General features: G+C 56.6%; 1 protein-coding gene across 4 annotated transcripts in view; it reads right to left on the bottom strand.

Moving 5' to 3' along the window:
* The window catches only part of ERICH1 (glutamate rich 1), a 58,115-nt gene extending 49,036 nt beyond the window's left edge, over window positions 1-9,079 (bottom strand). For 3 of the 4 annotated variants that reach the window (XM_047091081.1, XM_047091082.1, XM_047091080.1), the window contains exon 1: window positions 8,998-9,079. In XM_047091081.1, the coding sequence (XP_046947037.1) occupies window positions 8,998-9,019 (22 nt within the window). In that variant the 5' untranslated portion in view covers window positions 9,020-9,079. Of the gene's footprint in view, window positions 1-2,609; window positions 2,800-8,997 lie in introns of all 4 variants that reach the window. The other variant, XM_047091083.1, reaches the window with a different exon arrangement.
* Between the last annotated feature and the right edge of the window lie 7,524 nt (window positions 9,080-16,603).

The following is a 16,603-nucleotide window of genomic DNA, read 5'->3' as shown; positions in this document are numbered from 1 at the left end:
CTGCACCCAGGAGCAGCACCCCTCTGCTCTGCCTACCCCATCTGTCTGCACCCAGGAGCAGCACCCCTCTGCTCTGCCTCCCCCATCTGCCCTGCCCCCAGGAGCAGCACCCCTCTGCTCTGCCTCCCCCATCTGTCCTGCACCCAGGAGCAGCACCCCTCTGCTCTGCCTCCCCCATCTGTCCTGCACCCAGGAGCGGCACCCCTCGGCTATCCCTCCCCATCTGTCCCCCTGCCCCAGGAGCAGCACCCCTTTGCTCTGCCTCCCCCATCTGCCCTGCCCCCAGGAGCAGCACCCCTCTGCTTTGCCTCCCCCATCTGTCCTGCACCCAGGAGCAGCACCCCTCTGCTCTGCCTCCCCCATCTGCCCTGCCCCCAGGAGCAGCACCCCTCTGCTCTGCCTCCCCCATCTGTCCTGCACCCAGGAGCAGCACCCCTCTGCTCTGCCTCCCCCATCTGTCCTGCACCCAGGAGCGGCACCCCTCGGCTATCCCTCCCCATCTGTCCCCCTTCCCCAGGAGCAGCACCCCTCTGCTCTCCCTCCCCATCTGTCCCCCTGCCCCCTGCCCCTAGGAGCAGGACCCCTCCTCCCTGCCTCCCCCATGTGTCCCTGCGCCTAGGAGCAGCACCCCTCCGCCCTGCCTCCCCCATGTGTCCCTGTCCCTAGAAGCAGCACCCCTCCGCTTTGCCTCCCCCATCTGTCCCATCACCCAGGAGCAGCACCCCTCCGATCTGCCTCCCCCATCTGTCCTGTACCCAGGAGCAGGACCCCTCCACTCTCCCTTCCCATCTGTCCCCCTGCCCCCTGCCCCCAGGAGCAGCACCCCTCTGTCCTACCTCCCCCGTCTGATCCTGCACCCAGGAACAGCACCCCTCCGCCCCGCCTTCCCCATCTGTCCCTGCCCCCAGGAGCAGCTCCCCTCTGCCCTGCCTCCTCCATCTGCCCTGCCCCCAGGAGCAGGACCCCTCCACTCTACCTCCCCATCTGTCCCCCTGCCCCCTGCCCCCAGGAGCAGGACCCCTCCTCCCTGCCTCCCCCATCTGTCCCATCCCCCAGGAGCAGCACCCTCCTCCCTGCCTCCCCCATCTGTCCCATCCCCCAGGAGCAGGACCCCTCCGCCCTGCCTCCCCCGTCTGTCCCTGCACCCAGGAGCAGCACCCTCCTCCCTGCCTCCCCCATCTGTCCCATCCCCCAGGAGCAGCACCCCTCCGCCCTGCCTCCCCCATCTGTCCCTGTCCCCAGGAGCAGCACCCCTCCGCCCTGCCTCCCCTGTCTGATCCTGCACCCAGGGGCAGGACCCCTCCACCTGCCTCCCCCATCAGATCCTGCACCCAGGGGCAGCAACCCTCAGCGTTGATCATCCTGGGCCCTGGTGCAAGGCAAGAAGGGCCACCTTTATTGCTCAAAACTCACCAAAATTGTTCAAACTAGCTGGTCCTAAATTGTTTACCATGCCCTGCCGGCCTGTCCCAGCCAAGCCCAACAAAGCCCATTCACGGTGTGAATCCTTCCCTGCCTCCTGGCCTTCCTGGGGCATCCCCATGTCGTGCCCCTGTCTCTAGGAGCCAGAAGTGTAACAACCCTGGTTTTCCTAGCCTCCGCTCCGGGTCCTCTTGTGGCTGCACCTGACTGGCCGTGTCACGCAAGAACCCCGGACGGCCCCCACGGATGGAGGGGACAACTGAGGATTACAGGGAGTGCCATCACAGGGCCCGCCACCCTCTAAACAGCAGCGTCCCACCCTGGGGGATGGAACCTGCTGTCCACACACCCCAATCGGACCCGTGTCTGATCCCGAAGAAAGTAGTCTGTAACTGCCAACCTGCAAGGTCAGTCCCCACATCCAGGGTTTTTGGGAAGCTTCTGTCCCCCGCAGCTGCTGCCTTACTCCCCGTCGTCTCCACATACCCACGAACCCCCAACAACACGCTAGCTGGCCCTCCTGCCACTGTAACTGCCCCTTCCCACAGTTATGCTGTCCAGTCTCGGGTGGGTCTTTAATGGAAGCAAATGCCTATCCCTGTGGTGCCTGAAACCTGCAGCTCAGGGTCCCTACCCCCAGCACAGGTGCCCTGGGCGGCCAGGACCCAGCATTCACCCAACCCCCTTGGTTTACGTGGAGCCATTTGTGCATTTGGTCGCTGGGCCATTCATTTCAGAAGTGCTTACTGAGCTCATTCATTCATTCATTCATTCAGGAAGTACTAACAGCCCATCCATTCATTCATTTGTTGAGGAAGTGCTTACAGAGCTCATTCATTCATTTATTCCTTTGTTCAGGAAGTGCTTACTAAGTTCATTCATTCATTCAGGAAGTACTAACAGCCCATCCATTCATTCATTTGTTGAGGAAGTGCTTACAGAGCTCATTCATTCATTTATTCCTTTGTTCAGGAAGTGCTTACTAAGTTCATTCATTCATTCATTCATTCAGGAAGTGCTTACTGAGCTCACTCATTCACTCATTTGTTCAGGAAGTACTTGCTGAGCACACTCATTCATTCATGTGTTCAGGAAGTACTTACTGAGCTCATTCATTCATTCATTCATTCAGAAAGTGCTTATTGAGCACACTCATTCATTCATTCGTTCCTTCAGGAAATGCTTACTGAGCACAGGAAGCCTGCCTGGTAGAAGGGTTCAGACAGGAATCCGGCGGTGACGATGCAGAAGGCAGCCGTGTGTGATGGAGGGAGCATGCCATCAGGGGAGCTGGCGCCATGGGGTGGAGGTGCTAATCCAGCCTTGCTGGCTCCGGCCTGGGCAATTTCTGTGATCAGTAAAGCCAGACCATGTCTCCTGTAGAAGCATCACAGGCATAAGGATGAAGCTGTGCCCCAGCAGTCACCCTGTGCCAGCTGGCACCGAGCACGCAGCTCCCCAAAGAAACGGGGGGCTCCTTCCCACCAAGGTGCAACCCAACCAGAGCCTGAGGTTCTAAGATGACAGAGGACCTCGTCGGCACTGAGAAGGCTGAAGGTATGACTGGAGAGACACGTGCACACAGGTGTATGAACACACACACACACACACACACACAGACACACATGTGCACACACGCAGAGATACACACATGTACACGCAGATACACGTGTGCACACACACGAACACAAAGAGACATGTGCGCACACATGCAGAGATATACACACGCACATACATGTGCACACACACGTGGATACGCACGTACAGAAGACACACGTGTGTGCACAGTGGAGATACACATGCACACACGCATGCACAGACACACGTGCGCACACACAGAGGCACACATACATGGACACACATGTTCACACATGGATACATGTGTACACACATGTGCACATGCACACGTGCAGAGATCCACACATGCACACACAGACACGCGGAGATACACAGACACACATGTGCAAAGAGATATACACACAGACACACAATGCACACAGAGACTCATATGTGTACATACATGCAGAGATACACACATGCACACAGGTAGACACACACACATGTACATGCACGAGCGCAGACACACATGCGCACAGACTCACATGTGCACACACAGACATGCACACATAGATGCCCCATCCCAGTCCTGCTGGTCTAGGAACGCTATCCTCAGCACCCAGGCCACAGAGAGCACCACGGTGAGGGGTAGGTTATGCTGACCACAGAGCCCTCCCACAGAGTCATGGATACAGGGATGAGGACAAGAGCTCGGTCATCTGGAACTGAGGCCACCACAGTTCAGATCTCATCCAAGGAGAGTCCTTGGAGGACAAGGATCTTGTGGCTCGCACTCCTGGCTCCTGGGCAAGGTGCGCCCTGGGAAGACCAGTCATGGCGGGAACAAATTCTTATTAAGAAGCAACTGGAGGGCCGCCCGGGTGGTTCAGTCGGTTAAACACCCAACTTCGGCTCAGGTTGTGATCTTGTGGTTCACGACTTGGAGCCCCGTGTCAAGCTCTCTGCTGACGACTCAGAGTCTGGAGTCTGCTTTGGATTCTGTGTCTCCCTCTCTCTCTGTTCCTCCTTGGCTGGTGCTCTGTCTCTCAAACGTTAAAAAAAAAAAAAGCAATGGACCATCTGCATCACACACGCACTCCCCAACCTGGCAGCCGGCCTCATGAACACAGGAGGCAGGTGCAGGCAGAGACAGGTCAGGGCCAGGTTCAGGATCCCAACCAACGTACCAGCGCGTGCAGGTGGGAAGCCAGGGCCACGGGCACTCACTCACTTAATCCTGATAACATGAGAGGCTGAGATGACCGTTTCATCTTGATGAGACATCTTAGGATTAACAAAAATTAACTGAAGGGTGGGGGTGCTGGATGAGAGACAGGTGTGCTGCTGGGGGACAGGCACTCTGCCACGGTCTTGACTTGCATCCATTCCTTTAATCCTCTCCACCTACAACTCATCTTGTGAGTACGGGAGCAGGGAGGGACAGGGGCGACCACGGTGCAGTCGTGAGTGGCAGGGAGTGAGGGACAGGAGCTGAGTGTGTTCCTCCCGGTCCAAAATGGACAGCACACTCTCACCAGGCTGCCCTGCCCCAGCACGTAAGCACCCCCTGTCCTGGGGGCCAGGGGAGCTCACCTCCCGTAAGACGCGGGCCAAAGCCCGCACAGCCTCACGCAGTATGAGCTGGGAGGGGTGAGGACGGGGCGCTCTAGACTCTCGGGAGGCGCCGTCTGAGGAGCCGCCATCCTCACCGTCCACACTCCAAGCAGCAAAGCCGTACCCGGGCGAGTGCAGCAGTGAGGTCCTCTACACATGGACGAGGCGCCTCCTGAGATGCTGCGCACCTGCTACAAGACGCTGTCCGGAAAGGTACGAACAGGCGCCTGTCAGGCAGGTGGCGGGAACACTCACCCTGCTCCCTCATCTGAAGGGTTAACCGTGCAGCTGCTGAGGGGTGGCGCTGTGTGACATGGGGACCCGGCTCACCCGCCGCACACCTCTTCCCCGGGGAAGGCGGGAAGGCGGCCCTCAGGGCAGCTACTACCTGATCCCTGATCCGCCGGGGACCCTCCCGGCTTCCAAGTGCTGTCCTGCTGCCTCCGCTTCCTCCAACACCGGCTCCCGTGAGCACGACCACCCCACCTGACTTAGCACTTGTTCCCTGCTGGATATGCGCCCGCCCTCCCCAAGCAGGGAGGAAGCCACTCCAGCCACCACATAGGATGTGCGGGCCTCCGTGCGGTTCACGTCAGTCATGGAGGGCTGTGCATTTCACGTCTGTCTGCTCACTCACAGAGGCGTGCGGAGTCTGGCCCCGGAGATGTCTGCTCGTACTGCTCACACATTTTCCCACATAAAATAGAGCACATTAAATAAAAAAAATTACTCAAGTAGTATTGTTGCAAAGGCAAAGCATCGTCCCCATGAATGCCGCAGAGTTCTGCGACACGCTGTCTGAGGGGAAATTAGGGCATCAGGGGGATACACAGCCCAGTGGGAGCAACCTTTCAGGGAAAAACCCTAGGACCACCGCTTCAGACAGACTGCCAGCCCGCCCGTGTCACGTGCCAGAGCTGAGTACCTTTCTCCTGGGATGTGTCCTCATCAGCAACCGTGACCCTAGCCCAGGGAACAGCTTGGAACCTCCCTAGAAGCAAAGCACTTGCTTCCCTGCTGTGTCCCCAGAGCCTGAACGAGATGCCACACACACTCAGCAGACTCAATACGCATTTGCCGTGCGAGCCAGTGTTAAGAGTTCTGCGGGAAGTTGACTTGATGCAGCCACTGTGGGAAGCAGTGTCTCTGAAGGGCAGCTGGACGGCGAGAGAGCAGGGATGCCAGCGCAAGTCTGCACCGGCCCCGGCCTTCTCCAAGCACCACACACTTCCCAAACCGCATGCTTCCAGAATTTACAAGTGCTTAGACGTTTTTCCAACTATAATCTCCCGTAAGTGTTTCTGGAAGAGGGAGTGTTATCCCAGAGACATGCTCTTCAGTGGCCTCGTTAAAAAGACTCAGAAAGCTAATATTTTGTTTCCCACTTACATTTAATACATACTAATCCACCCTTCCAACCGCAACGTCTTAAACAACCTAACTTTGTTTGACAATTTTATCACCGATCCAATGGGAAAAGGAGGTCTTTTCAGAAAAGACTCCTGACTGCGGAAAACAATGAAAGCTTTCTTCAGTGAGCTGAGAAAGGCCTTTACAATTGACTAGGCACAGGAGAGGACCGTGATTTCTTGCAGAGGGAAGAGCATTCAATGTGAGGCTTGGAAGGGTCACAAACACACACGGGGTGAGAAGGTATGAAGAGAAGGGGTGGACGCATAGTAGAAGAGGAAGGACTCCTGTGTGAGGGAGAAGAAACCCTCAGGGCTTATCAGCCAACCAGGAAAAACCACAATGGCCACCTGGGTTGGGACTGCTCCCAAGAACCTCAAACCTCAATTTAACCTGCAGATTCTCTAGTCCTACTTATGGTGTGTGTGTGTGTGTGTGTGTGTGTGTGTGTGTGTGTGTAAAAACAGTGCTTTGAGTACTCATTAAGATGTTTTAATGTTCCTTTTGGAGCCTAACATCTGACTGGTTAGAAATTAAGTCATCTTAACCGATGATGATCTGTTTTTAGAGCTCACTACGGGGAAGTCAAAACTCAGCAGGATGCGGTGCAGTAGGGAGGCACCAGCATGGTGTTTTCCCATAAAGGAAGCCACAGAGAAGGGAACTCTAGTACTCTCCATATTCTGCCTTTTTGAGAAATTAGTTTCCTTTGCTTACTTTAAGCAAGCACTTATTAACTATAATGGACACTTGACTTTTCATTTCAAAGGGCAAAACCACAATCATCCATTCTAAACTTAGAAAAGAAGAAAAAAATAACGGCAGCCTGAACCAGTCCAAGCAACATAAGAAAGGAAATGTCTCAAAAACCTTCACTTTTACCTGAAGCCATAAAACTTCTAGAGGAAAACACAGGGAAAGAACTTCTCAGTGACGGTCCTGGTGATTTTTTTGAAATGACACCTGATGCGCATGCGACAAAACCCAAAATCAACAAGTGCGAACCCCCTAATTAGAAAGTAGGTACAGGATCTGAATAGAAATTTTTCTATAGAAAACATAAAGATGGTCAAAGGACACATGAAAAGATGTTCGATACCACTGTTTACCAAGTGCTAATCCAAACCAGTGAGAGACCTGTTAGAACAGCAGTGATCAAAAAGGCAAAAAATAACAAATAGTAGGACGTGGAGGACAGGGAACCCTGTGCACTGTTGGCGGGAATGTAAGTTGGTGCAGCCACTACAGAAGGCGGACTCCCCAAAATATCAAAAACAGAACTACCCTGTGATCCAGCAACTCCACTTCCGAATATTTGTTCAGAGGAAATGAAATCTGGAGCTCGAAGAGATATCTGCATCCTCACGTTCATTTCAGTGCTATTTACAAGAGCCAAGGCATGGAACAGCCTAAGAGTCCCTCCAGGATGGATGAATCAAGATGATGTGGTGTATACATGCAGTGGTATATTCAGCCATTAAGAAAGAAGGAAATCTTGCCATTTGCAACCACATAGGTTGACCCTCAGAGCCTTGCCCTAAACGAAATAAGTCAAACAATGACAAATACCACATGATCTCACTTATCTGCTGTGTCTAAAAAAACCCTAGACTCCCGGGTGCAGAGAACAGGCTGGTGGTTACCAGAGAAGGGGAGGTGGTTACTGGGATTGGGAGAAGCCGGTCAGAAGGTACGATCTTCCAGTTCTAGTCCTGTAGGACTAGTAACTCCCAGAAAGTCGCGTACGGCACGGCGACCAGAGTTTACAATGCTCTGTGGTAGAGCTGAAAGTTGCTAAGAGAGGAAATCCTACAAGTCCTCATCACAAGGAGACTACGTGAGGTGCTAACTTACGGGGACCATTGGCAGCGTCCACGCACGTTACATCACTGTGCTGCCCACGTGGAACAGGTATGGGGTTGAATGGCAATCATATCTCAATAAAACTGGGGATAAACAAAACCTTCCCTTTTGTCATTTGAATGCTGAGGATTAAGTGGTAATGAGAAGATACAGTTTCTAAGACTCCAAAATGTTAACCAATACATTTGTATTCCGCCCCTTGAGTGCTGGTTGAAAATATTATCAGTTAACAAAGGCTGGGTACAAGGTAGAGAATTATGTCCATTTTACAGGTGAAGAAAATGAGGCTCAAAAAGGCTTCTGACCTGTTCCCAGGGAGGAATTCCAGTTATCAAGCAGACTGCTCAGTATGAGCCGCAGGTCCCTGCATCGGCTTTGGGAAGTGTCCACCGCCCCATCTCCACCCTGCAATCCCACAGTCACTCATGGAAATGTGCTCCTTCCTCCCTCCTTTGGGGTCTCACAGGCCTCCCTGCCTCTGCCCAGTGCCCCTGGACACCAAGGGCTGCGATGAGGATCCCAGAGACACCGGGGACCCAAAGGGGATGGGTGGGGGGGTCCTCCTGACTCCTGGTGATCTTTCTGGCCCTCAGCGATCCCCGTTCTCTACCCCCACCCTCCCCAACACCTGTCAGGGTCTGGGGACCAGGTAGGAGGTGGGCCAGGGATCGAGCTAGAGGTAGGCTGGGGTCCCAGGTCTGGGTGGGAGGTGAACAGGGCTCTAGGGTCTGTGTGGTGGGTGGTCCCAATCCAGGAAGGAAATGGACAAGGCTCTGGGGTACAGCCGGGAGTGGGCCGGGGGTCTCGGAAGGAGGTGGCCAGGGCTCTGAGGTTCGGGAGGGCGGTGGCCAGGGCTCTGGGGTCCGGGAGGGAGGTGGCCAGGGCTCTGGGGTCCGGGCGGGGGGTAGGCCGGGGGTTCGGGAGAGAGGTGGACAGGGAGGGCTATGGAGCCCGGGCGGAGAGTGGGCTGGGGGTCCTGGAAGGAGGTGGCCCGTGCTCTGGGTTCCCGGCGGTGGGTGGGCCGGGTGTCCGGGGTCTGGGTCCGAGAGCAGGAACTGGGAGGGCCGCGTCCCCTTCCCCACTACCCACCTGCGCCCCCCGCCCGCGCCCGCAGACCCCTACCCAACATACCGTGCCGTCTCAGCGCTGCCATGGCGATGCTGCGACCCCAGCTCTATCCCGGCGCCAACAGCTTCAGGGCCAAAGTAGCGCTGCGACGCTTCCGGATTCCGACCCTCTATGCCCACCCACAACAATAGGCGTGCCCAATCGGGATCCAGGGTCTTTCCCGCTGGATGCCAATCAGCGGAGTCCCGGCTGTGGATTGGTTTTTGCGGGTGCCGTGGGCGTGACCAAGGGCGCTAGTGCTTGGAGCATGCTCAGAGGGAAGTGAGTGACTACTGGGTGAGCCGGCTTCCCGGTTTTGGTGCCTTAGAAGAAAGTCAGAAGACGCAGGGAACTCCAGTCTCATATAAAGCCTATTAAACTATATCCTCTCCTTATTACCGTTTATCAGTATTCAAATGAAAAAAGGGAATTTTTTATTTTTTCCCAGTTTTATTAAAATATAATTGAAATACAACACTGTAAGTTTAAGGAGGTATTATGAGTAGGGGTTCAGGGGGAAGGGGCTACGGAAAGGGGGTCATGGGAAGGAGTTCATAGGGACGTGGTCATAGGAAGATAGCGGGAAGGGTCAGCAGGAGGGGGTCAAGGGAAGAGGAGACTCAGTGGGAGGGGCCCCTTGGTCCTGTGGCTCTGTGACCACTTAAGGTGTCACCTGGGGTTCTGTGGCCCCAAATCAGGGGTGCCAGTGCTGTAGGTGTGGGGGCAGTGCAGGGGTCCACTTAGCACCCACCGTGCACCCAGGTGTCCACAGGTACTCCACAACTAGGGGTGTGAAGGCCAAGGGGAGGAAGAGAGCCCGCAGACTGCTGTGGGGAAGACCCCTGCCCTCTGCTGTCCTCTTCCCCGCCGGTCCACTTCCCCCAGGTGGGTTTCTTCCCTGGGCACCCTGTCCAACCCCACTGCACCCTCTCTGCAGCCTGGATTTATTGTGTTCTCTTCTTCTTGAATTTACCTCTTTGGAAAATATATTCCCCAGAGTCTGTCAATGCAGGACACTGTTCAAGATGCTGAGAACATGTCGTGAATGGCCTGATGACAGCAGACAGGAGAGGATGAAGTGAGACACACAGCATGTCATATGTCACACGGACACGAGCGTGGGGAAGCGGATGGTCAGGAAGGTTGTGTGAGCCAGGCTGGGAGCAGGGCTCGGTGATAGCTGGGCAAAGATCACTCAGCAGAAGGGCAGCAATGTCCCTTGAGACTCTTGAGGGGACAGAAGGACTGATGCCATCTGTCAGGAAAAAGGCCTCAGTGTTGGGACAAGACCCAGAGGGGATCATACTACTTTGCGCTTTCCAGCGAGGGAGGAAAACCATCAGCCCGGGAGAGCAGAGGTGTGATATCTGACATACATCTCACAGAGGGGCCTTGAGGAAGCAGGGAGACCAGTGTCAGCCATTGCAGTTAGAGGGACCTTGGTGGCCAGAGTCAGGGCGGCAGCATCCGGGCTCGCAGGAAGAAGTCCTCGGATTTCTGATCTATTCGACGACAGAGCAAGAGATTTTTGTGTTGACCAGTCTGCGCTCTGAAGAGGAGAGTGACACATCTACACAATTTTGTTCAGGAAACTGGAAGGCTGCAGCCGCACTGAGGAGATGGGAAACATCCAAGAGGAGCACCCTTGGGTGGGGCCTGTGGGGTGGGACACGTGAGGTTGGACGCTCAAGAGACACAGAAAGGTAGGCATCAGTTAAACAGCTGAATAGGACTTTCGAGTTCAGGAGATGGTGAGTCTTGTCCAAACCCACACAGTGTCCAGCACCAGGAGTGAATCCTGATGGGGCTCACTATGACTCTGGGTGACGATGGTCAATGTGGGCTCATTGTTTTGACAGAGGCACCATCTGGTGGGGGTGTGGACAGTGGGGGGCTGTGGGGGGGCAGGCAGTACGTATGAAGTCTCTGCACCTTCCCCTCAATTTTGCTGTAAACCCGAAACTGCTCCAAGAAATAAAGTAAAACATGTTGGTGCAGGAGGAGGGCATGTGTGCGGGAATCATGTCCTCAATGAGGCTGCATCCTGAACTTTTCCTTCTCTTTGGCAACATCCCCACCGGACTTCAAGCCCACTCTGGACATGGTGGCTTTACAACAAAATCTCCCCAGAAACCAGAGTTTCCTCCTGTCCTAAGGTGATAATGTCTTTCACACCCAGACTTGAAAGAATTGATGACGACGTCAGCCTCCACTTTGCCACATGCAGCGTGTCTTCTGCCACCACCCTCGCTGCACCTGTTCCTATGTCACAGGACCCCCCCACCCATGCCCATGCAGGCTGACCACTCGGTGATCTCCCTGAAGTGCCATCGGCCCCCGTGCAGAGCCCAGCGTGGGATCATCACTGAGCCTCTTCTCCTCTCTTTCTCCCCCCTATAATGTGCCCAGGAAAACCAGCCAAGGATGTTCTCCCTGCAGCATTTCTGGCCTTCCCTGCCTTCATGTCTGCACCATCTCTCACTGGAACCCCCCCGGGTATTTAGACCGAGCTCCCCAATTGCATGCGGTCTTCCTCACTCTCACCTCCGTCCGTCTCTTCTCATTGCAGCCAAAATGTCTTTAAAACCCTCACTGCCACTCAAAACCAGTGAAGGTAATCCATCACTTTTACAAACTAAAGTACGAAATTGCATGATCCTATCAATAGACGCAGAAAGGACACTTGACAAAATCCAACATTCGGTCATGATATAAACTCTCATCAGACAAGCAACTAAGGGGAACTTCTTCAACTTCATAAAGAGCATCCATGGAAACCCTGCGGCTAAGGTCATGTTAACCCTATGGTTAAAGGTGTCCCTCCCACACTGTCTCTCACATGGCACGGGACGGAGTCCTGGCTCATGCAGGAAGAAAAGGAAATAAAAGGTATACAGATCGGGAAGGCAGAGATAAAACTGCTTCATCCACAAATGTCATGACGGTCGGTGGAGAGTATCTTTCCCCGCTCAAATGTGAGCAGGGATACAGGATAAAATTCAGAGACCTTAAGAGGTTTTCTAAACCCCGGACTCCTCCTCCTCCCACTTTCACACCACTCTTCCTCTGCCCACTTTGTCCCCCTCACTCTGACCGGTCAGAGCACCGACCCACCTGCCCTTCCCTCCACCTCCCTGCTCTTCCTCCTTCCTAGAGCCCCTTCCCTGCTCTTGTCCCAGGCTCTGGCACAAGCAGTCCTCTGGATTGTGGTTCTGCTGCACAGTCCCCAGCACTCACCTGCTGGTAGCCCAAACCCACTGCTCGGTCTTTCTAGAAGGCATAGGAGTTGCTCGGCCAGAGGAACCCGCACTAGGCCAGTGGGGATGGAACTGTAGGACTGGGGGATGGAAAGCAGATGAGCACATGTCCAGCCCTCCAGGCCATGGCCAAGCAGTTCTGAGTCTGGGGGATGGAAATCAGATGAACACATGTCCAGCACTCCAAGCCATGGTCGAGCAGTTCTGAGGTGCACTCCAGAGAGTTCCCCCAGGGACCCCAGCCAGACTGAGCCCCAGACATCTACAGGGATGGCCGGCTAGATATCGTATCCTGTACACTTCCCCTTCCTCCCTGACGTGCTCTCTTCCAGCTTCCTGGGCCAACCTCCCAAATAAACTACCTGCACCCGCATCCACGTCTCAGGACCTGCTTGCAGGTGAACCTGGGGCAAAGGAACACTTGAACCCGACTGTGGCCTCCTCAAAGAGTTCTTCCCTGACACCCCACGCTGTAGGAGCTGCCCTCTTTACCTTCTCCACCAACACCCCACATCTGTCCTTCTGAGAAGTTGTAATTTGTAATGATATTACTGTTCAATTTTAAAAACTGACGCCCTCCCTGGACCGCAAGCTCCAAGGACCAGTGGCCGTTTCTGTGTTTGGCTCACGTACGGAGACATGACAGACACTCGGCACGTTGTCGTTATTTTTGTCGTTGCTGTAGCATGAATGAATGAATGCATGAATCTCGAAAAGAGGAACGGTTGGGGACAAATATGGAGAGGAGGGAAGGAAGTTTTTTTTGTTAAAAAACTGATGTAGAATCGAGACTTCTGGTAGAGATTGGCACACATGATTCATGGGTTTTGACTGCAGAGACAAATTGGAAGATGCTAGAAACGCTGCAGAGAAATGCGACTGTGAACAGGCTTCTCTGATTCATCCTGTATCCACAACCCTTGGCACGTGGACCTTTGCTGTCAAATAAGATGCAATGGATTAACAGGAGTGATCAGTTCTATGAAGAAGAACTCTTATGGAGACAGGGCTTTTGTTTAAAGGTCCTGGAATTTCTGGAAAAGGCTGGTTCATCCCTCTCCAAACATTTTTGATCACCTGCTTCCTATTCTGGTCCCTGTCCATTTTCCTATGAACCCTCATCTTGCCGGCCCCCCTGCTCTGGCAGCTCGGACTTGCCGACAACCCAGGGGGAGACGTGGAGGGGTGTGTTCTCTCAGAAGCGTTACAAGGGGCCCCCCTGACCTGCTCCAGGCACATTACCGCAAGGGCGCAAAGGGGAGTAAGGACACTTGGCCTCCGGTTCCCAGCGGAGCAGAGAGGTCTTTGGCGGGTGACCCTCCTTGTCTGCCGGCCATCTGGTCTTGGAAAGGCATTCCCGCGTATTTAATGAAGGTTTATCGAAATACGGCCAATGTCGCTCAGTTGTCCAGATCGCTCAGGTTGTCGATGCAACTTGTGCTGAATTAACCCTTCCTCCTCCCTTGGCCGCTGTCTTCTCGGTGTTGCTGAGAGCAAACACACGGAGGCGGCCAGACCCCACGGATGATGCTTGCCGCTCCGCGCCCAGGTTTCCTACTACAGAGAAGGCTGTTCCTGGGGCCGCCATGGTGCACCCCGTCTTCCCTGCGGACACCACGCACAGTTACCGGTGGGGGACAGTGCGCCCACGGAGGGAGGAGGAGGCTCGGCTTCGGGGCACCCCCAGCCGCAGGACGGACACAACGGCGACACACCCTTGCCAGCAGCTGGAGCCCGCATGTTCTCCCGAGTCCTCCCAGGCTAGGGAGCATCTGGGTCCGGAGCCGACTTCACCTGGGCGCGCGTTCCTCCTCGGGACCCGGGGGCCGAGGCACGTGTGGGATCCGCGCGCTAACTTCGCGGCGCTCGGGCACTCTCCCGCGGGCGGCGCCGGAACCGCGGGACCGCCGGCCGAGCTCCTCGCGTCCGCAGCCCTCGCGGGCGCCCGGCGCAACAGGTGGCGTCCGGGGCGTGGCCTGCGCGCCGGCGGGCGGGGCGGGGCGGGGCGGGGCGGGGCGGGGCGGCCGGGGGCGCGGCGCGCGGGCCTGGGCTCCCCCGGGCGCGGGCCTGGCCCCTCCCCAGATGCCGCCGCGCGCCGGCCGCCCCCCAGCGCGCCCGGCCTCCCCGGGCGCCCAGTGCGCAGGCGCCGGCGGTGAGCTCCGACCGTGCGCCGGGCTCGAGCGCGGTCGGAGCGCGCGGCGGCGGCGGCGGCAGCGGCCCCGCGGACGGACGGACGGGCGGACGGACGGGCCACGCGCCATGTCGCCCCGGACCTACTGAACTCTGAGCTCCCGAGGATGTCTGCGCTGAGGAAGGTGCGAACCGGCGGGTCTGGGCTCTGCGTGGGGCGCGGGCAGGGACCCCAGGGCAGCCTGGGCACGGGGTCCCGAGCTGCGCGGGCGGCCTCGTCCCTCGCTTGGGCTGGGCGCGTCGCCGGCGGTGGCCGGGGGTCCCCGGACCCTGGGCTCTCGGGGTGTGGGTGCGGTGCGGGCACCGCGGAGGCGGGACGGGCTGCGCTCGGCCGGCGAGCTGCGGGAGCCCGAGGAGGGGGCGGCGTCCGGCTCCCGCGGGGCAGCGGCCAGGGCACCGGGGCGCAGGGGGTCGCTGGTCGGGATTAGGGAGGGTCGGAGGTGGGGGAGGCCGGGAGCCCGGGCTGCGCCTGCAAGGGGCGCGGGCCGGGCTGGGCGGAGGGGCCACTTCTGCCGGGTCGCGGCGGCTGCAGCGCGGGGAGGGGGTGGCCGCCGCCCCGCTCTTCAAGTGGGAGCGCGAGCACCGGGCTTTTTTCGGGGCGGTTGCTAAGCGCGGAGCTCCCGGCGCAGGGTTTTGTAACCAAGCCTCCCCCGGCAGCGGCTGTTGCTGTTCTCGGCTCGCTCGCTAACGATCGCAGAGAAATAATGAGGATGTAATTATTGCATCCTGCGCTGCCAGGGGTGGGGGCGGCAGGCACGGGCTCTGCGTGCGCGGGCAGGTGGGGCCGGGCTGGGGAGGGTGCCCCAGCCCACCTGGCAGCCCTTCTTGCGCGTGCTGCGCCCAGAGGCTTGGAGCCAGCTGGACGGGGGACCGGGGGCGGGGGGGAAGGTTAGGAGAAAGAGTTAGGAGAGGTCGGGAGGGGGCCACCGGGCAGAGTGTCTCAGAGGTCAAGGAGGTCTGTAGAATGGAGAGGGCCACGTGCAAAGGGGAGAGGGTGCAGGCGGAGAGAGAATAGGGCCCAAGTGGAGGCAGGAGATGTCTGCAGGTGGCGAGAGCAGAGGTCTGTGGGTGGAGAGGGGCGAGGGCACAGGTGGAGAGGGGAGGGGCTTGCAGGTGGAGAGGGCGCGCGTGGAGATGGGAGGGGGCGCAGGTGGAGAGGGGAGAGAGCCTGTGGGTGGCTGGAGATCTGCATGGGAAACTCCAAGCAGCCGCTCTTCCACACTTGTCAGCTGGTGTGATTCCAGCCGCCTGTGGTCTCTTCTGCCTAACGAATGGCGATCCCGGCCGGGGCTTGGAATCAGGAATTCGTGACTTCTCAGCCTGGGCTGTCTTGTATCGATTACAAATCAGGCGACGGGTGGCGAATGAATTCTTCGTTGGTGGTGTTAAGGCTGCGGGCGAGGGCTGGTGTGGTTTTGGAGCTCGGAATGTAAACTCGGTGCTTTGTCCCCTTGGAAGCCAAGGCAGGGGAGCTCAGAGGACTTCAGACAAGGACTTTTCTGGGGGCCTCATCCCTGGGGTCTTGGGCTTTTGCTGGCAGTGTGTCCTTGGGGAGCATGGCATGTGGTTGGAACTCGGGGACCTGGTACTTATTTGCAGATGGTGAATTAAATTAGTTGTATTAGTGGCTAGAGAATCCCCAGGCTCCCAGCGCAGCCTAGGGGAGTCCATGCACCTCCTCCAGCGGGGACTCTCTTCCTCCAGTCACAAGGCTGACGTCACACACACCCCCTCTCCCCACTTTGGAAGGAGCCACATTTACATGTGAGGTTCATATGCCTTACAATGCCATTTTCATTTTGCTTCCTAAATAGTCTCAGGGTAAGGCAATAGGTAATAACTGAGGCAGAAAATGGTGAATCGATGAAAAACGGGTGATTGTTGGCAGGTCATGTTGTTATTCTTGTGTTCAAAAAATGCCATTAATCAGGGTTTTCCAGTAGCCAAATTGTCTTGTGCAGGCACTGGGTGACTCACAGACTTGGCTCCAGCATAATTGTGGAGCGTGTACCACGTCCTTTTAGATGATGTGACTTTTTCATTGCTTGGAGGAGAACAAATTGGAATATTTTATGCCTCACATCAGGGAACACGACTAGCCGGCACTGGGGAATACGGTCTGCTCGGGCACATCTGGGCAAAGTACGGACCTAATGAACGAAGGTAGGGGAGGAAGTCCTGTC

This window comes from Lynx rufus, unplaced genomic scaffold (genome assembly GCF_022079265.1).
Source record: "Lynx rufus isolate CCGP_SWC_20201006 ecotype Redwood Valley unplaced genomic scaffold, mLynRuf1.p SCAF_3, whole genome shotgun sequence".
In the NCBI taxonomy this organism is placed as follows: domain Eukaryota; kingdom Metazoa; phylum Chordata; class Mammalia; order Carnivora; family Felidae; genus Lynx; species Lynx rufus.
Note: the sequence above shows the minus strand (reverse complement) of the source record. Positions and strands in the feature narration are given on the sequence as shown.